This window comes from Schistocerca gregaria, chromosome 11, assembly GCF_023897955.1.
Source record: "Schistocerca gregaria isolate iqSchGreg1 chromosome 11, iqSchGreg1.2, whole genome shotgun sequence".
NCBI classification, from domain to species: Eukaryota; Metazoa; Arthropoda; class Insecta; order Orthoptera; family Acrididae; genus Schistocerca; species Schistocerca gregaria.
Genome location: NC_064930.1, coordinates 26,080,178 through 26,102,368, shown reverse-complemented (window position 1 = coordinate 26,102,368; position 22,191 = coordinate 26,080,178). Strand labels below are relative to the sequence as shown.

Genomic DNA, 22,191 nt, shown 5'->3' with positions numbered 1-22,191 from the left:
TGGAATGTATGAATGCTATTGAAAGTGACCAAACTGCATGAAGAAAAGACCAGATGACGAAGAATGAGATAGATATATAAGGCCTACTTGAGAAATGATGGGAAGGAAATGGGAATTTCTACAGCACTGAGTTTTGAGTAATTTGTAGTGGTGGTGAGAATAGAGGGTAAGCATGCAGTGGCAGTTGCAGTAAGAAGAAAATCATCAAATAATATTTGCAGAACTTACTATGTCACCAAACAATTAATTATGGTAGAAAAATATTACATCTGTGGACTTGGTAATAATTCATACATATTTCCCAACATTGTCTCATAACTTCGATGAAACTGAGACTATGGATACTAAAGAACCATCAAAACTGATTAAAGAAAAAGATAATGTTGCAATAATGTGTGATTTTAATGCCACAGTAGGTCCCATACACGCAATAAGACAGTAGGAAATTTTGCGATGTATTTTTACATTTCCATAAGGGTTCAGTCATACTGATGTCTTGGGTTTTTAAGTTTATAAATTACTTTATTAACATAAATGAAGAAGAAACATCACACATTTCACGTTCCCTTGGTATTTATTACATAAGCCTCTTTTAACCATGGATGGAGATACATGTCTGCTTGTAACACACAATAAGTAAATCTCAGTAAGTCATTCAACAGGATGTTCAGTCTGGTATGGTCAAAGAAAAATAATTGGAAATATAGTTTCACCAAAATCAACAGACATTCACCTACGGGATGTAACAAGATTTCTTGGTCTACTTAACTACACTTAACTACACACAGATTTATTTTTAAGGATCTATGCCAATTTCAGCTGCATGGTTTGTTGCAAATGGTATCTTAACCCATAAAGTTTTTATGGATGGACTTCCACATGTGTTCAATTTGATGTCCATAGAATGTCCAAGCAATACTCAATTTCCCTCAATGTCTTTGCCAGCCTCTCCTCCGTCACTGCCTCCACAGCCTCTCCTATTGAAGCTGCAAGAGCTGGCACATCAGAAACTGGCGAGCTGAACAATTTATCCTTAATATAAATCTGCATAAACGTGAATGTGTTGTGCAAAATGTTGGACTGTCTCTATCGATCAATCTGTGTGGAAAGGTTTCACCTCACAACTGGCAAACAAATAAACCAAAGTGTGGCAGTGCATCATATTACTGAAACACTGTCCATGGCTGGAAGTCTAATGTGATATTATTTTACTGGTATTCATTAACAGGGACAGTAAAACACAAAGAATAATGAGCACTCCAGCAGTGACAGCATTGATCTGCTGGCTCATGCTGACTTGTACCACCATGTGGCAGTGCTGCTCAATCACTGCTTGATACATGTAAGAATAAAACTGGCCCAGAACACACACACACACACACACACACACACACACACACACACACACACACACACACTCGAAAAAACAAACAAACAGTATCAAAAGTTATGATTAACTGTTAAATAATCTCAAAGTTTATTCCAGTTGTTACTGAATACAATAATTTTTATTTGACCCTAACTTAACTAAATTATTATTTTCAAATGTAGAATCATACTAACAATATCGGATTTTAGGTCTGCCTTATATTGCTTATCATACACTAAAAATTAAGAAAGACATAGAAAGCTATGTCTCAGATAGTATCAAACATATGCACAAGAAATTACAAAAAGACAACTTTCAGTTTCATCCAATGAGAGGGGGAAGGGTTTAATAAAATCAGTATTGAGAGATTAAGTAGCAAAGTCATCCAAAACTTTGCAATTTTTATAGGGTTATTAATAATATACAGCACATTTGTAATTCACACTACTGCGACAGTAAAGTAAATTTTAAAGCACTATAATTTAATTACAATGTAACAAGTGGAGTATCATTCATTACACTAGTGTGCAAAGAGATACCATACTCACCCATTTAGGAGCTTTTACTGCAGAATGTAAATGTGGATACCAGGCTTTTAGCTGAGATGATATGCTCATTTGAGCTGAGGAATGATGCATTGGCTCAAATATCTCTATGGCTGGTAAGTGTTCTGTAAATAATTTTAAGAAACAGATCATATTCAGCTGGAAGGAAGTTACTAAATGTTCAAATTTCATTTTCATTAATGCTTATATTATTTCTTGTCGCAGTGTTAGCACTACACTACTAACAAGCAGGGAAGAGCCTCTCCTATCAACAGAGTATTCTGTGAGTTATCTGTCTCTCTATCTGTCACCTGCCTATCTGTCTACACTCCTGCACAAGCTGTGAGTGCTGGCAAAACTACACTTACAAGCAAGAAAAATAACACCCACATTTTTTACTTGCTTGTACTGCTTTTATAGTGACATGGAAAGTCTTGTGCCCAACAGCATTTCTGGAAATTTGCTATTCTGCACAGGCTGGTAGAAAACCAGGTAAAAGTATTACATTTGCTTTTCTCTGGTTTTGCTGAATACAGCTACGGCATCACAGAGGCAAGGCAAGTATGCAAAAATTGTGTTGTAACCAGTCCTGGGGTGTGTCATTCCAAAGCACCAGTGCTTAAGGAGGATGGTTTTCACATGCAACAATTCAAAAAACAGGCACACTGATTCCAGAGGCTTCTCCATAGAAAACACCTGACGGAGTTCAAAGTTGAGCTGACAGATATTATCCGCACTTAAGAGAATCTCACAATTCTTAGAGGAGCCTCGATGATTTGGTGACTGATGAGTACATGTGCAATATTTTTAAAAGTGTCATGAACCAACTAGTCAAGTGTTATAGGAATCATAGTGTACCATTTAAAGTGACAATTTAGGATAATCAGTGCACTGATATGTACAAAACTAAAATCCTCAGTAATTATCTACACATGTATGAAATGAATTTGGCATCGGAAAGGCAATCATTAAGAGGGTACGCACACACAAAAAATGATTTTAGCTCCAAAAACTCCAGTTAACAGATAACACATGCAAAAATAACCTCAAAGAAATGGGCATAAGCTTGATGTAAAGTTGTTGTTGTGGTCTTCAGTAATGAGACTGGTTTGCTGCAGCTCTCCATGCTACTCTATCTTGTGCGAGCTGATTCATCTCTCAGTACCTACTGCAACCTACATCTTTCTGAATCTGCTTACCGTATTCATCTCTTGGTCTCCCTCTACAATTTTTACACTCCACACTGCCCTCTAATACTAAATTGGTGATCCCTTGATGCCTCATAACATGTTCTACCAACCGATCCTTTCTTCTAGTCAAGTTGTGCCACAGACTTCTCTTCTCCCCAATCCTATTCAATACTTCCTCATTAGTTATGTGATCTACCCATCTAATCTTCAGCATTCTTCTGTAGCACCACATTTTGAAAGCTTCTATTCTCTTCTTTTCCAAACTATTTATTGTCCATGTTTCACTTCCATACATGGCTACACTCCATACAAATACTTTCAGAAATGACTTCCTCACACTTAAATCTATACTCAATGTTAACAAATTTCTCTTCTTCTGAAACACTTTCATTGCCACTGCCAATCTACATTTTATATCCTCTCTACTTCGACCATCATCAGTTATTTTACTTCCTAAATAGCAAAACTCCTTTACTACTTTAAGTGTCTCATTTCCTAATCTAATTCCCTCAGCATCACCCGATTTAATTTCACTACATTCCATTATCCTCGTTTTGCTTTTGTTGATATTCATCTTATATCCTCCTTTCAAGACACTATCCATTCCATTCAACTGCTCTTCCAAGTCCTTTGCTGTCTCTGACAGAATTACAATGTCATCGGCGAACCTCAACATTTTCATTTCTTCTCCATGGATTTTAATACCTACTCTGAATTTTTCTTTTGTTTCCTTCACTGGTTGCTCATTATACAGATTGAATAACATCGGGGAGAGACTGCAACCCTGTCTCACTCCCTTCCCAAACACTGCATCCCTTTCATGTCCCTCAACTCTTATGACTGCCATCTGGTTTCTGTACAAATTGTAAATAGCCTTTCGTTCCCTGTATTTTACCCCTGCTACCTTCAGAATTTGAAAGAGAGTACTCCAATCAACATTGTCACAACCTTTCTCTAAGTCTACAAATGCTAGAAACGTAGGTTTGACTTTCCTTAATCTAGCTTCTAAGATAAGTCGTAGGGTCAGTATTGCCTCTTGTGTTCCAATATTCTTACGGAATCCAAACTAATCTTCCACGAGGTCGGCTTCTACTAGTTTTTCCATTCGTCTGTAAAGAATTTGCGTCAGTATTTTGCAGCTGTGACTTATTAAACTGATAGTTTGGTAATTTTCACATCTGTCAACACCTGCTTTTTGGGGATTGATTTGAAATCTGAGTATATTTCGCCTGTCTCATACATCTTGCTCACCAGATGGTAGAGTTTTGTGAGGACTGGCTCTCCCAAGGCCGTCAGTAGTTCCAATGGAATGTTGTCTACTCCGGGGGCCTTGTTTTGACTCAGGTCTTTCAGTGCTCTGTCAAACTCTTCACGCAGTATCGTATCTCCCATTTCATCTTCATCTACACCCTCTTCCATTTCCATAATATTGTCTTCAAGTACATTGCCCTTGTATAAACCTTCTATATACTCCTTCCACCTTTTTGCCTTCCCTTCTTTGCTTAGAACTGGGTTGCCATCTGAGCTCTTGATATTCATACACGTGGTTCTCTTCTCTCCAAAGGTCTCTCTAATTTTCCTGTAGGCAGTATCTATCATACCCCTAGAGAGATAATCTTCTACATCCTTACATTTGTCCTCTAGCCATCCCTGATTAGCCATTTTGCACTTCCTGTTGATCTCATTTTTTAGATGTCTGTATTCCTTTTTGGCTGATTCATTTACTGCATTTTTATATTTTCTCCTTTCATCAATTAAATTCAAAATTTCTTCTGTTACCCAAGGATTTCTACTAGCCTTGATCTTTTTACCTACTTGATCCTCTGCTGCCTTCACTACTTCATCCCTCAAAGCTACCCATTCTTCTTCTACTGTATTTCTTTCCCCCATTCCTGTCAATTGCTCCCTTATGCTCCCCCTGAAACTCTGTATAACCTCTGGTTCTTTTAGTTTATCCAGGTCCCATCTCCTTAAATTCCCACCTTTTTGCAGTTTCTGCAGTTTTAATCTAAAGACCATAACCAATAGATTGTGGTCAGAGTCCACACCTGCCCCTGGAAAAGTCTTACAATTTAAAACCTGATTCCTAAATCTCTGTCTTACCATTATATAATCTATCTGATACCTTTTAGTATCTCCAGGATTCTTCCATGTATACAACCTTCTTTTATGATTCTTGAACCAAGTGTTAGCTATGATTAAATTGTGCTCTGTACAAAATTCTACCAGGCGGCATCCTCTTTCATTTCTTTGCCCCAGTACATATTCACCTACTATGTTTCCTTCTCTCCCTTTTCCTACCACCGAATTCCAGTCACCCATGAGTATTAAATTTTTGTCACCCTTCACTATCTGAATAATTTCTTTTATTTGATCATACATTTCTTCAATTTCTTCATCATCTGCAGAGCTAGTTGGCATATAAACTTGTACTACTGTAGTAGGTGTGGGCTTCGTATCTATCATGGCCACAACAATGCGTTCACCATGCTGTTTGTAGTAGCTTACCTGCATTCCTATTTTCCTATTCATTATTAAAACTACTCCTGCATTACCCCTATTTGATTTTGTGTTTATAACCCTGTAGTCACCTGACCAAAAGCCTTATTCCTCCTGCCACCGCACTTCACTAATTCCCACTATATCTAACTTTAACCTATCCATTTCCCTTTATAAATTTTCTAACCTACCTGCCCGATTAAGGGATCTGACATTCCACACTCCGATCCATAGAATGCCAGTTTTCTTTCTCCTGATAACGACGTCCTCTTGAGTAGTCACCCCCCCTCCCCCCTGGAGATCCGAATGGGGGACTATTTTACCTCCAGAATATTTTACCCAAGAGGATGCCATCATCATTTAATCATACATTAAAGCTGCATGCCCTCGGGAAAGATTAAGGCCGTAGTTTCCCCTTGCTTTCAGCCGTTCGTAGTACCAGCACAGCAAGGCCATTTTGGTTATTGTTACAAGGCCAGATCAGTCAATCATCCAGACTGTTGCCCCTGCTGAAAAGGCTGCTGCCCCTCTTCAGGAACCACACGTTAGTCTGGCCTCTCAACAGATACCCCTCTGTTGTGGTTGCACCTACGGTACGGCTATATGTATCGCTGAGGCATACAAGCCTCCCCACCAATGGCAAGGTCCATGGTTCATGGGGGGAAGTAAAGTAGGAAAAAAAATTTGGAGATATCATTTAAGTTTGAAATGCTGAATAAGTTAAGATGCCTGAAAGTGTGTTGCTTGGTTCATTACAAATGCCAATAGTGGAGATATTAACAATTAATAAAAATTACATTTGTAGCAATAATTGCAAATTTGCTGAATACAATTTTCAATGGGAAGGAGAAGTTTGAAAATGTGTAAACATTCTTCTATCTACATCTATATCTACACTGTACAAACTACCGTGAAGTACATGGCAGAGGGTACATCACATTCTACTAGTTATTATGGTTTTTTCCTGTTCCATCCACATATGGCTCACAGGGAGAGCAGTTGTTTAAATCCCTCGATGCTTGCTGTAATTAATCTAATCTTGTTCTCATAATCCCTGTAGGAGTAATACATGTGGGATTGCAGCATATTCCTAGAATAATAATTTCGAGCCAGTTCTTGAAACTCTGTAAGTGCGTTTTCTTTAGGATAGTTTATGTCTTCTTCAAGAATCTGTCAGTTCAATTTCTTCAGCATTTCTGTCACTCTATCTCATGGATCAAATGAACCTATGATCATTCATGCAGCCCTTCTCTGTATGGTTCAATATCCCAGTTAGTCTTATCTGGTATAGGTACCACACACTTGAGAAATATTCTAAGACAGGTCACACGAGTGCTTTGTAAACAATCTTCTCTACAGACTGACTGCATTTCCCCAGTATTCAAGCATTAAACTGAATTCAGTCACCTGCTTTACCCAGGACTGACACTATGTGACCATTACATTTCATGTCCCTACTAAGCGTTACAGGCAGTTGCATGAGCTGGCTAATTCCAGCTATGACTCATTGGTATGTCAGCCATAGGATACTACATTTTTTTCTTTTAGTGAAGAAGACAATATCACATTTGTGTACATTTAAAGCACTAACAGCTTTTACGTAAGACCAGAATTTTTCAGGTATTTATCTTTGCACCACTTTCAAATCTTATCAAGATCTGATGGAACTTTTACGCAGCTTCTTTCAGACAGTATTTCATCACAGATAACTGCACCATCTGCAAAAAATATGGGGTTACTATTAATACTGTCTGGAAATTCATTAATACACAACATAAACAGCAAGGATCCCAACATCCAGTGTTACTTCTACATCTGTAGATGACTCTCCATTCGAGATAAGTTGCTGCATCTGCCTTCTCAGGAAAACCTCAGTCCAATCAAAAATTTTACTTATAAATCATGTGATTATACTTCTGATACTACATGTAAATACGGTACTGAGTTGGATACTTTTTGGATTTCAAGACTGTCTTGATCCACAGTTTTCAGTATGTCATGTGAGAAAAGTAGATGATCAGTGTTTCCAGAATCTATGTTGTTTGGCATGGAGGAGATCTGGTCACTTGATTATATTTGAACTCAGAATATCTTAAGATTCTAGAAAAAATTTATGTCAAGGATATTGGGTAGCAATTTTGTGGATCATTTCTACTACATTTCTTGTGGACAGATATGAATTTCTTTCAAATGCTAGGCATGGGTTTTTGTTGGATGGATACACAACAGATTGCAGTTAAAAGAGGGGATACCTCAGTCACTAAGTCAGTGTATAATCTGACAGGGAGTCCATTAAGCCCTGGAGCTTTGTTCAGTTTCAATGATTTCAGCTGTTTCTCAATGCCATGAGAGGAACATTTGACAACATAGTTTAATATTTCTGTTTTTGTTTTGCTACCCTCAATTTCACTTCCCATCTCATCCAAAAGTGGCTGGATGCTAACTTTAGTGCCACTAACAGCCTTCACATATAACCAGAATTTTTTGTGGTTTTGTGAAAGATTATCTGACAGTGTATTCTGATATGGTAATTACTGAAGGCTTCACACATTGTTCTCTTGTCAGCCTAACACGTTTCATTCAACAGGTCTCTATGTGTAGTCCTATGCTTTGTTTTACACTTATAATGCAGTAGTTTCTGTTTTTTATTTTTTTACAAGTTTCTTCATAGTGGCTGTACCCTATAGCGGGTCCCTCCCATCATGAACTATTCTACTCGGTTTATACCTTTCCAAAGCAGGGTCAACTTGACCCATAGTTCTTCCACATGATTCTGTCGTGTGGTAAAAGTTTCTATTCCCTCACTGATATATGACACAGCTGTTCTTTTATCTAGTTTACTAAACAAACAAATCTTTCTGCTTGTTTTAGTTGTTCTGGTGCTTTGATAAACAGTATTACCACAACTGCCTTGTGGTCACTGTCCCAGTTTTGATGTGGACTCCTCAAAGAAATCAGGTAAATTTGTTGCCATTAGATGTAATATATTTCCCCTTGTGAGCAGAGTTCCAAATCTGTTCTAAATAGTTTACAGATAAGGCAATTACAGTATGAGGGGGAACTTACACATTAGTGAACTCAGGTTTTCTCTAAAGTTTTTGGTTACATCAGGAGGCGAGTCTCATGATCAACCTAGTCTTGCCCACAACAACCTTGTTGTTCTTGTGGTCTTCAGTGCACACACTGGGTTGATGCAGCTCTCCCTGCTACTCTATTCTATGCAAGCTTCTTCACCTCCTGGTACCTACTGCAAACTACATCCTTCTGAATTTTCTTAGTGTATTTATCTCTTGGTCTCCCTCTACAATTTTTACCCTCTACACTGCCTTCCAATACTAAATTGGTGATCCCTTGATAGCTCAGCACATGTCCTACCAAGCAATCCCTTGTTCCAGTCTAGCTGTGCCACAATTTTCTCTTCTCCCCAATTCTGTTTAGTACTTCCTCATTAGTTACACAATCTGCTCATCTAATGTTCAGCATTCTTCTGTAGCACCACATTTCGAAAGCTTCTATTCTCTTCTTGTCTAAACTATTTAGCATCCATGTTTCACTTGCATACATTGCTACACTCCACACAAATACTTTCAGAAAAGATTTCCTGACACTTACATCTATACCTGATGTTAACAAATGTCTCTTCTTCAGAAACGCTTTCCTTACCATTGCCAGTCTACCTTTATACCCTCTCTACTTCGACCATCTTCAGTTGTTTTGCTTCCCAAATAGCAAAACTCATTTGCTACTTTAACTGTCTCATTTCCTAATCTAATCCCTTCAGCATCACCTGATTTAATTTGAATACATTTCATTATCCTCATTTTGCTTTTGTTGATATTCATCTTATATCCTCCTTTCAAGACACTTTCCATCCCTGCTTAGCCATTTTGCACTTCCTGTTGATCTCATTTTTGAGACGTTTGCATTCTCTTTCACCCGCTTCATTTACTGCATTTTTATATTTTCTCCTTCCATCAGTTAAATTCAATATCTCTTCTGTTACCTAAGGATTTCTACTAGTCCTCATCTTTTTACCTACTTGATCCTCTGCTGCCTTCACGATTTCATCTCTCAAAGATACACATTCTTCTTCTACTGTATTTATTTCCTTAGTCTTGCCAATTGTTCCCTAATGCTCTCTCTCTGAAACCCTCTACAACCTCTGGTTCTTTCAGTTTATCCAGGTCCTATCTTTTTAGATCCCCTCATTTTTGCAGTTTCTTCAGTTTGAATCTACAGCTCATAGATAATAGATTGTGGTCAGAGTCCACATCTGCCCCTGGAAATCTCTTACAATCTTGTAATGTCTTATCTTGTATGCAGCTTTAAACTCTTGCACTTTGCTGCAAATGCATCAGCAGTTAACTATTAGGATTTTAATACTGTTGTCTATGGGAGGGTGGGGGTATTTGTATGGATCTTGCATTAATGCCACTAGGTCTCCTATGGCTTTGTTATCTGGAATGGATGGACAGCTGCCTAAACTAAAAAATCCTTGTGTGTAGCCCACACACAGTCAGCTGTTGGGTAACAGCCTCTGAATTGTAGTGGATACCTGACTCATTTAGAGAGACCCTACAGTTCTCAACTCTATGGTGCAAGTGCAGGAAATCTCAGCCTAGCTTGTCACAAAACACAAAGTCTCTGGTCCAGTCCTTCCACTTGACTCAGAACCTGGGGGCCACAACTGATTCTGGGGACAATGCTGGAAATAGTGAGTCTCTTTGAAACTCACAATCTTCTCTGCCAGTCACTGGAATGATCCAAATGTGATCTTGGAGCCCAGCTGACAGACATTGTTTGTTCCTGCACACACCACACTCTGCAATTTTTAGCACCTTGTTCCCTCAATGGCTGCCAGAATAGCCCCTTCAACAAGCTGAATGAAGCCTCCAGGCACACACACTAAGAGCACACAGTGTTTCTTCTTGTCACTTGCTACCGTTTCTCGAAGTGGTACCATTGCTCAGTGTAAATTTTAGGTGTTGACATTCAGTTGACCCTTGTCCTTTTTTACTTGCCTCCTCTTTACAGAGGGCACAACAGCTTTCCTACAAGGTGAAAGGGTGTCCCACTGGCTCAGTTTCAGTGAAAGGTATGATTCAGGCCTTGTTTATAGGTGATAGTCACAGCTTAAATTTGTCATAAGAACGGAACATCATAAGCTGGAAAGCTTCCTTGGATTTTTCTGTTCAGTATGTATTGATATAGGAAAGGTTCAGCAAGGGGAAGACTGAGTCAACTGAGTGTCAACAATGATCACAAGAGTGTGAGATAGACTTCAGCAGGCCATGGACTTTGTTGTGATCCTTGGCATATGCAGAAGATTGCAAGTGCACACTCATATTACACAGAAACACGAAGTCCACATAAGCATAAAAACCAGGATGATTACCTCTATACATTTTTAAAATCAGGTAATGGGAGTGGGAGGGAGAGCAAGCTATTAGATATCCCAAAGGGCTTGGTTATGTTGCGAGTTTATGAGTGTTGGGTGAAAAATTCTCTAAGTAATGTTACCAGTTAATGCAGGGGTGCTGATGAACACTCCTCAAAAACACAAAGAAACATCTTTCAGGTAGATGAATGAAGATGGCTGGCTCAGGTTTACTTTAACACTTACATTAGATACATAGACAAAGAGCTTAAAATGCTAGTAGTGAGAATTTTTCAAATTTGTATACCAGACGATGTAGGCTACTTTCAAAAGATATTAAAAGAATAATCACTCCATTACTGTATTTTGTATCAACATAAATATGCAAAAGCAAGTTGTCTTTTGTATCTCTGGCATATTATCTGCTGCTGCACAGTGGAAGTGAGAGCATAACACATGCAGTAACAGTGATCTGCTTGTTGACAATATGGGACAATATTTTGCTAGTTGTTAATGGTCATGACCATGAAATTACTACAGCCATTCATTTTACATAATGGTTTGCACAACAGATGGTAAATAATATTCCAACAGTGCCCATTGTACAACTTAATGAAAAGGTAAGTATGGTCACTTAGCTTTACAAATTGTGCCATTTTAAGAGCATTTTACCACCTCACATTTAACTTAAGTATGCTCATCTTTCCTTGCCATACGTACCCAAGGCTGCATTCACCCGCGATATAGAAACAATCTCAGGAATTTTGTCCAGAAGTGCATACACATTAGTATTCTGTTTCCATCAGACACTGTTATCCTAAAGTTGATAATAATGTCAACTGTTGAAAGGAATATGCCACCAAATAACATAAATATAATGGAGTAAACTTAATGAAGCGAGTAGTATACTGACATTTTCTTACTTTCATGTGTATTAAAAAGGTTAGATATACCTTTTATCTCTTTGTCCAATTGTTCTTCCTCTTCCAGAGTGTACTGAATATATGGATCACCTCGCTAAACAAAAAATATTACAGAAAATGATCAAAGGATGTTAAATAATACATAGCTTCTTTCTCTTACAAACACCTTATCAGTTTTAGCTTAAGAATAATTAATCCCTACATATGGCATAATAGAATTAATCATCGTCTGTATTACTATAATGACTGTAATGCCAGAAATTTAGAATATTTACAATATTTAGGACCTGAAAGACAAAACAGAAATAGGAAGAATACACTTATTACCTTTCTTGTAAACAATTTTGAGCGTGCAAACTGCTCCTTAGAAGTCCTGTTATGAGCCTGAAAAAGTGGATAAAAGCGGGCAGATCCCCTATAGATCCATTCTACATGTTTTCCACTATGTGGGAAAGACATTTGAGCGAGAGAGGCATTTACTGCTAAAACTTTTGCATTGTACCAACTCCCTGAAATTTTTAAATACATGTTCATGAAAATATAAAGCATAAAATAGGATTTATTCACATTCAAAGCAGCTCAATCATATTAAAATTTGTTGATAAAACAAAAAATGCTGTTTTGCGGCAAAACATTTATTTGAAACATAAAAAAGTATGATAATAGTGGAAGAATATGTCAAAACCATCAAAGTACAACAAACACCACTACTGAATTCAACCAAAGAAGCTTCCAAAAGACAAATTACATCCTTCAAAGATAATTAATACACCTGTATATATAAAATGCCATACTGTACTTTCACACTCTCCCATGATGTATTATATATACAATGAAATCAAAAAATACCTAGTTCCTTTGTCATCCATATCTTTGCATCTACACAAAAGATTTGAAAGCTACATTTGAAGCTATATACTATGCCTCCATTAAAGAAAGAGCTGTAATTGGCTTCTCTACATAACTGTATCTCCACGATGCTTGACTAGAATGTCACTGGGTCTGAACAGGTCTCCCATAAATTTTATTCAGTAAGAAACTGAACAAGGCATTCACCCAGTATTTTGACACTTGCTTTAAACCATACAGATTCTGGAGTAATTTACATACACATCTTGTATTAACACTAAAATCTTCTGACGTGCAGATTACGTCCTTCAAAAAACCACTAACAAAGGCTGACCTTACATCAATTTTCCATATACATCCGTCATGTTGAATAGCAACATTCAACAGGGCCCTCATCACCTCAAGCTTGCTGCAGACCTAAATGTGTGAACATGATATATTCGAAAATGCTGAGTATATCCTTTTGCTACCAACTAAGTCTTATAAGGAACCATGTAATTTTGTAGCATAAGCCCATCAATCTTTAATCACCTTTTTTGTTTTAGTTTTGTAACTTAGTTTCCATGTTTTTTTTTTTCTTCAGAGCATTTCTCGTTTGCTTTCTATCATTCTTCAGAATTTTCTGTCTGCACTGATCCTTTACAATTCCTTCATGTTTCATAAATAAGCTTCATTCTTGCTCAACAGGCTTCACAGTAATGTGATGTTTTCTTCAAATTTCACTGTTCATGTAAATTTCAGCTTTCTTTGTCCTCATTTCTTGCTGTAAGGTCTCAGTTTCATACAAATGGTTGCTAACCCTTTTGTCACTCATGGTTACATTTTAGTTCATACAGTTCCACTGACTATCCTCTCCAAAATTGACATTTTCATGTTCAGTCGACTTCTTCCATTCTTATGTAGGAATCCAAACATAGCATTCCATTTTAAATATCACAGAATTATAAAATGACCTCCTTTCTTGAATAATATTTCAACTGAAGTTTTAAATTTAAGTTTCATGGGACCAGTGTGATTCAGAGTGTATACTTTAATTAAAATAGCTCACCCACAGTGCTTTTGGTAGATATTCAGCAGAGCAGAGTTGATAATGTGCCATCTCATGTAAGATTCCTGCTCAGTAGCTCCAGTCTGATGAGAAGTATTGGTGCCGTAATCGGGTGTTTAAGTCCAACTGAGTCAGCAAACTAACATACATTTTCATTATGGAACTCGTTGCCAGCATCTTGAGACATGTCATCTCACTGCACACACTCCTCTCGGAGCTCATAAGGTGGTGGATTAAAACAATGACTATGAGAATGAAGCAGGTGGAAAGCTATGTATATGGATGTCAATTTTTATTAAAGTAAACCTGGTGAAAATCATATGATTCAAGTTTGAATTCACAAGATACTTGACTTTTTATCAAGCTTTATAATCCAAATTCTTGGTAAGTGGCAGCAGTCACAAGGAGCCACTGTCATGCAGGAGAGCATAGGCATGCACAAAAAATGCAATTTGGCATGACGAGTGTTTGGAGTGTGATGTCGGAAGGTGTGGGAGTTTGGAATAAATATAAATTTAAAAAGAAAAACTTAATTTGCAGGCACAGACATCCCCTTAGCTATGATCTGCCAGAACTGTCCAAGGAAAAATAGTCCATCATAAAATTACACACTGTTGTAGTTCGGAGGTAGGAGAAACTTTATGACGTATTATTCTGAGTGTGTCCCCACTGAAGTCATTGGGTTAGCCCACTATGTCATGAGAAGCGTTATTGACTTAAAGTGGATTGCAGAATGAAAATGTTAGCACAGTGGGAGTGGCCCGCCATTGCTTGAGAGAACATGCTGGATGTGAGACATGTGACAAATGGCACTGCGATCTCTATGACAGAATAAGCTTTGTTTCTAGTTGTGTTGAGTTAACAACATTTAATCAAAGGCAGTGAATTTCATTGGTGTTGTTTAAGTATATTTTGATTTGTGACAGTCTACAGAGACTTAGACAATAGTAGTTAACAGAGAAAGGTTACGCTGTGCAATATGCTGTAACTACATCTCATGTTGATATGTGGGAAGATGTGGCCCCTCTAGTTGCTTACTGCATCAGTGTGGTGACTATTCTGTATCTGATGATTCTTGGTCCCAATAGTGGGTTCAGATTATTTTTGTATGTCTTGGATGATAGTGTGTTAGTTGTTGCCAGCAGATCCTAAATTACTGTCTTGAGTCCCATGAGGCAGAGAGAATAAATCATATGTCACACAGTACAGCAGGGTTGTGGCAGGGTATGATTGTAAATTCATACATGCATAACTGTTTCATTCAGAGCCGCAGTGCCTGTTGATTGAAAGACAATATGGTCATGTGCCCCAATCCCCCCTCCCCAAGAAAGCAGGTGTTGACAGATGTGAAAATTACCAAACCATCAGTTTAATAAGCCACAGCTGCAAAATACGAATTCTTCACAGACAAATGGAAAAACTAGTAGAAGCCGACCTCGGGGAAGATCAGTTTGGATTCCGTACAAATACTGGAACACGTGAGGCAATACTGACCTTACGCCTTATCTTAGAAGAAAGATTAAGGAAAGTCAAACCTACGTTTCTAACATTTGTAGACTTAGAGAAAGCTTTTGACAATGTTGACTGGAATACTCTCTTTCAAATACTAAAGGTGGCAGGATTAAAATACAGGGAGTGAAAGGCTATTTGCAATTTGTACAGAAACCAGATGGCAGTTATAAGAGTCAAGGGGCATGAAAGGGAGGCAGTGGTTGGGAAGGGAGTGAGATAGGGTTGTAGACTATCCCCGATGATATTCATTCTGTTTATTGAGCAAGCAGTAAAGGAAGCACAACAAAATTTCAGAGTAGGTATTAAAATCCATGGAGAAGAAATAAAAATGTTGAGGTTTGCCGATGACATTGTAATTCTGTCAGAGACAGCAAAGGACTTGGAAGAGCAGTTGAACGGAATGGACAGTGCATTGAAAGGAGGATATAAGATGAATATCAACAAAAGCCAAACGAGGATAATGGAATGTAATTGAATTAAGTCAGGTGATGCTGAGGGAATTAGATTAGGAAATGAGACACTTCAAGTAGTAAAGGAGTTTTGCTATTTGGGGAGCAAAATAACTGATGATGGTCGAAGTAGAGAGTATATAAAATGTGGCAAGGAAAGCGTTTCTGAAGAAGAGAAATTTGTTAACATCGAATATTGATTTAAGTGTGAGGAAGTCATTTCTGAAAGTATTTGTATGGAGTGTAGCCATGTATAGAAGTGAAACATAGACGATAAATAGTTTGGACAAGAAGAGAATAGAAGCTTTCGAAATGTGGTGCTACAGAAGAATGCTGAAGATTACATGAGTAGATCACATAACTAATGAGGAAGTATTGAATAGGATTGGGGAGAAGAGAAGTCTGTGGCACAACTTGACTAGAAGAAGGGATTGGTTGGTAGGACATGTTCTGAGGCAGCAAGGGATCACCAATTTAGTATTGGAGGGCAGCGTGGAGGGCAAAAATCATAGAGGGAGACCAAGAGATGAATACACTAAGCAGATTCAGAAGGATGTAGGTTGCAGTAGGTAGTGTGAGATGAAGAAGCTTGTACAGGATAGAGTAGCATGGAGAGCTGCTTCAAACCAGTCTCAGGACTGAAGACCACAACAACAACAACAACATGGTCATGTGACTTCCATGAATTCTGATGAACGTACTTGTAATTTTGCACAACTGATGTAATAAATATACACCTACCAACTTGGAGGGCACAGGGACTCAGCAATACACTAAGATTTTACCAGATTAGTTTGCCCTTTATTTTCCGGTGTACCAACCTCTCCCAGGGTTGTGGTGCATTACAAGGGCAGATAATTATAAGAGGTCAGGTATGTGTGGATAGCCATTGAAGACACAGTTTTAACAGATAGGTATGCACTGTAATTGAGTTATGCACCTCTGTTAGGCCTATTTGGGCAGTTATTTTCTCTCAATGTATGGTGATGTATTTTCTTCTGATTAACACCAAAAAATCTAAATTCAATTAATTCAAACACACGAGGAATTAATGATTTTCCAGTCTATACACAATTATTTCACAATAATTTCAACTTGTGTCTTTATCATTTTAATAAACAGTGATTACATTTCATTAATTTCATATTTGTGTTGCAAATGGTACGTTCCCGGAAACAGGAAAAATCATTCATAAAAAACCCAAAGTACCATTGGTCTGGAAACAGCTGCAAAAACTAATTCTCTAGCTTTACTAAGTTTCTTCAGCCTTACACCTAATGCCAGCCAATGATGTTGATGTTTAGAGTTACCCATCACAAAAGTTGCTATCAACCATCACCTTCTTTCCATGATCCTTCAGAAACTGGTCCACATACCATTTATTTTGATGACTCATTTTGTCATGCCCTTCCTGTTAGGTATTTGCAGTTTCAGCAACAACACAAGACTTCCCTTGATGATTGCCACTGGATGCAGCAATATCCATTGCAATATTGTTTTTGAAAAATACCCATGACTTACCATTATTTTCAATTATTTACCTTTTTTCTTTTTTGTTCAGCATTCTTAACATAAAATAAGTTGCAGGATTCATTTGGGCAAAACAAACATCTTCAAAATATCACACTTTATATTTCTGACCACTGAATACTTCTGTGTCAATTCAACCTATACCAAATGCTTCAATTTGTACACCACATTTGGCACCATCCATTCTCTTGACGAACCAAATGGTTGATATGTAGTGCAGCAATCTTAATAATTTGTTTTGTTATGTGTCACACCACTGTCAATGAACCACTCCTCACAAACCAGTTTGTTTATATCCACAGGAAAATTATTGGATCTCACGATTAAAACTTTTTCTCAATTTCTGGAGTATCTGTGCAGCTACAATTTCTTCAACTTTGCACTAGTTGATAACATAGCAAAGTCTTTTCGTTCATCTCCCCTAGAACATTAATTTGATCAATGACTCTTCTTCTTATACTTAAAACAAACCAAACTCATTTGACAATGTTTTGATAAGTAACCTACTTTATTTGAGGAGAGGCATTTTCCATTTACATTCCTTCAGATGAAGTTCAATTGTGTCTTTGTTGCTGTTTGTTAACCATTTTCGACATAATTTCTGTATCAACACTTTTGTCATGGTGATTGTTTTTTCTCAGTTCATAATTGAAACACTGTTTTCGTAACTCATTCTACATTTTCTCTTCAGCACATGAATCACACACCGCAATATAAATGTAACCACAATCTTTGGGCAGTGTTTACAAAATTGGGCACAAAGGTCACCATCACTGAGCAGCTTTTCTAACACAGAAAGTTCAGTTTGTACTTTACCAAATTTGGCTTGATGGTCCTGTATATACAACCCGATACTTCTCACAGAATGTTATCAAATCTTTGTCTACACATGTCGGTGCTTTTAGCTGAGTGAACATCATAAATTTTATATAGCTTACCCCAAATCTCTTTGGCAGTCTTGCATTCAGCAATGCAAAGCAATGGCATGGGGTCAAGTGATAAAATTAGCCATTTTCTTACTTTTCCATTGGCCGTGGTGTATTTAGTCCACTGATTTCATAATTTTATGCCCTTTCTTCTGCTTAACCAATCAGAATTTATGACATCAAAGATTTCGTCATATTCTGAAACAGTTCTCTTTATTTGAATTAAAAAATGTCTTGGTAACAGTTTATTCTTTTATTAACAAGTTCTACCTTCATGGAGCATCTCTAGATTAACTTACAATTTTGCATCTACAATATACTAAAAAACCATAAAATGGTTCATGCTAGACTGAATCAAATGAGCCTACAGAGACCTTCTCCTTTTTGAACATTTTAAAAATGATAAAATTGTTCTGTGCTATATTGAAGCATTTGTAGAATCTGATCTGCAGATTTGAGCTGTGCCACAACCTACAATGACAGTATTACAACTGTGATGTTTTACTGTAGAAAGTCAAGAAAGAGCCACAGTTTATTGGTTTTTTGTGAATAACAATGCTCTTCCCTATTCTGATGTATGGTACTATATTCACCACAGTTAAACAATGTAATTAGATGCTTCCTACAATCTCCTCATTCTAATCATGCTTAGTACCCTTCATATTATAAAACATTAGTGTAATATGTACTCAAGTGTTTTGAAAAAAAATGTTTATTTCATAAACTGCAATGTTCTCAATCCTCACTACAATTAAGGAACATATGTAACTGTAACTAAAATAAATAATAATTATAAGTGTTGGAAGTTATGACCTATGTACATAGCAAGAGAGAGTGTCAACAGCACAAGATGTTAGCTGTAAGTTTAGAAAAGAAAGATTATACATTACTTCAAAAATAAAGGTACAAGTGCAGATTAAAAAAATAATAAAATAGGTAACTGGATGCAGCTTGTTGACCATTACTTGTACACCATCCATGCAAAAGTTCCGAGAATGACTCGATTCCTCACATATATGCAACATCTGTGCAGAAACTACAGTGGCAGTTTGAACTAACAACTGTAAAATACAGATGTGCATTGGATCAGTCAGTTGTGAGCAAATAGTGTTAAGTAGTGAATGTGTGGCTTTAGTGAGTCAGCAATGTTGTGTCACAAACCACAATGGAACAATGAACTGAGCATTTCTAAATAAAGTGGTCAAGAAATTCTCCAGAATATTTTGAAGAACATCAAAGTGCTTGCATGATTTGTCTTGCACATCCTGTCTTCTGAACATAAATGGTGCATGGACTTCTGCTGCAACTTCATTGAAATTAAAAATATGGGAATTTATTTTATAGAAAAAATAATAGCAGGTGACAAGACTTGGTGCTATCAATACAACCCTACCACAAAATGACAAGGTGCAGAATGGGTCTCTGAAGGTTCACCAAGACCAAAGATGTGACTGATGTGTGGCAGGATCATCATCCCCAAGATTGAATTTTCTGACAGCTCCTTTCCCATGGTTGTATGAACATGCTGTGCATAGCACTCAAAAGTGGGAGGAGGAGGAGGAGGAGGAGGAGGAGATTAGTGTTTAACATCCCATCAACAACAGGCCATTAGAGACAGATCACAAGATCAGACTAAGGAAGGATGGAGGAGGAGGAGTAAGTTCACAGATATGTGACTGGCTCAAAGACTTCTTAAGTAACAGAACCCAGTAAATTGTCCTTGATGGTAAGTGCTCATAAGAGACAATGGCATGATCAGGAGGACCCCAGACAAGTGTGATAGGGCTGCTGCTGTTCTCTATACACATAAATGCTTTGGTGGACAGGGTGGACTGCAATCTGCACTTATTTGTTGATGATGCTGTCATATGCTGTAAGGCATGAAAGTTGAGTGACTGTAGGTAGATATAAGATGACTTAGACAAAACTTCTAGTTGGTGTGATGAATAGTTGCTAGTTCTAAACGTGGGGAAATGTAAATTAATGTGGATGGGTATGATGAACAAACCTGTAATGTTTGGATACAGTATTAGCAGCATCCAGTTTGGCACAGTTGTAATGTTGCAAAGCAGTACAAAATGGAACAGTCATGTGAGAACTGCAGTAGGGAAGTTGCACAGTCGGCTTTGGTTTATTGGGAGAATTTTAGGAAAGAATGGTTCACCTATAAGAGAGACTGCATATACGTCAATGGTGCAACCTACTCTTGAGTACTATCTGAGTGTTTGGGATCCATACCATCCCTGGAGGAAAGGTGACATTCTTTTTTGGGAACACTATTGAGAAGCTTTAGAGAACTAGCATTTGAAGCTAACTGATGAACAATTCTACTACCGCCAACATACCCTGCGTGTAAGGACTGTGAAAATAAGATACAATAAATTAGAGCTCCTACGGAGGCCTACATGCAGTCAATTTTTCCTCAGTCTATTTGCAAGTGGAACAGGGGAGGGAATGACTAGTAGTACATGGTACCCGCTGCCACACACTGTAAGGTGGCTTACAGAATATCTGTGTGGATGCGGAAGAAAGTGGCCATGTCCTTTTGATGGAACCATCCCTGTATTTGGGTTAAGTGGTTTAAGGCTATCACAGAAAATGTGAATGAAGATTAGCAGATGTGAGAACAGTGTGCCAACCACTGCTCTACGCCACTTGGTCTCAAAAGTGGAGGAGACTATGTAGAACATCTAAAGCATTACAACCACTATCATCTTTTATTTGTTTTTTATTAACCCAATCTCAAAGCTTTCTGGACTTATAGGGTATGTTAGGTTAACGTCTTTTAGTTGTTAGAAGTAACGGTGGTGGTGGTGGTGGTGGTGGTGGTGGTAGTAGTAGTAGTAGTAGTAGTAGTAGTAGTAATAACAATAATAGCAACATCAAGAGATAAAAATATTGCATACCAATTATTAGACCACCTCAGGATTACTTACCATTCCACTCAGTACTGACATACTGTCCTCCTTGCACCTTAAGCAAAACTCTCTCTGGGTACTTCTCCAGATAATTCTTAACAAAATCTCGAATCTCCATTTGAACATCGTCCCACACACTTTGAGAACTTTCCACAACAAGACGTATATCTTCATGTTTCACATATTGACAGCCACCATTATCAAAAAATATTAGATACCTGTAAATTGGTACAATTAAACAAGACAACTTCTATAACAATACATCTGCATCATCAGGCCATCAATAAGTGCATTTTTGAATTTTTTTTCCAAATCTATACAAACTTTGCTGTTTCCCACTAACCAGTAGCTAAAATGGATGTAAATTACAATATTTCATTTAATCCACACTCTAACCTTATAATAATTTTGTCTCATTGCAATTAATTTCTTTCATCTCCAGATTCTCACATTTTTTCCTTTCAACACGAAACAAGTAGAGGCAGGGGGTGGAGAGTGTTGGACAGAACAGAAAAAGATGCTTCATGGTCTGCTTCAGAAATGTGCAAAGATTTTATATTGCAGACAGTTTAAACAAACTGCTGACAACTTGTTCAACATTGCCACGCCATATCTTTCATACAGTTCACATGGTATTTTTGCCTTGCAGTAATTAATTATGAAGCAGATAAAATGGTAGTACTGAAGTGTGTTTTTATGTGAACTTTGTTGCCAAAGAGTAGCAAAATTAGGCATATACATCAATGTACGTGAATTTATTTGAGAATATTGCACATCAGCAAATGTGTGCGCCAATATTTCCTATTTATATGATATGTGAAATACTGTGTTTCAAACTGATTTATTGAACATAAAATGTCACATAATGTTTTTGTGAGCAAGAGATGAGGGAGAAAAATAGGTGTCATTGAACTGTGGGCACTCTTCCCTGCTTCTCACAGTGAAAATAAACTAGATTCCCATGAAACTGATGGTCATTCACACCTCATATGTTGGTAAATCTGCACATCAGTTCAGAATAAGATGAAGGAAGTAAACACAATACGTAGTCTTCAA

General features: G+C 37.5%; 1 protein-coding gene across 6 annotated transcripts in view; it reads right to left on the bottom strand.

Annotated features, from left to right (window-relative positions):
* LOC126295317 (histone-lysine N-methyltransferase eggless-like) overlaps positions 1 to 22,191 on the bottom strand; it is a 337,334-nt gene that overhangs the window by 105,973 nt on the left and 209,170 nt on the right. For all 6 annotated transcript variants that reach the window (XM_049987773.1, XM_049987771.1, XM_049987774.1 and 3 more), the window contains 4 exons: positions 21,154 to 21,353; positions 12,231 to 12,412; positions 11,934 to 11,997; positions 1,918 to 2,039 (listed from right to left, as the gene is read on the bottom strand). In XM_049987773.1, coding sequence (XP_049843730.1) covers positions 1,918 to 2,039; positions 11,934 to 11,997; positions 12,231 to 12,412; positions 21,154 to 21,353 — 568 coding nt within the window. The remainder of the gene's footprint in view (positions 1 to 1,917; positions 2,040 to 11,933; positions 11,998 to 12,230; positions 12,413 to 21,153; positions 21,354 to 22,191) is intronic.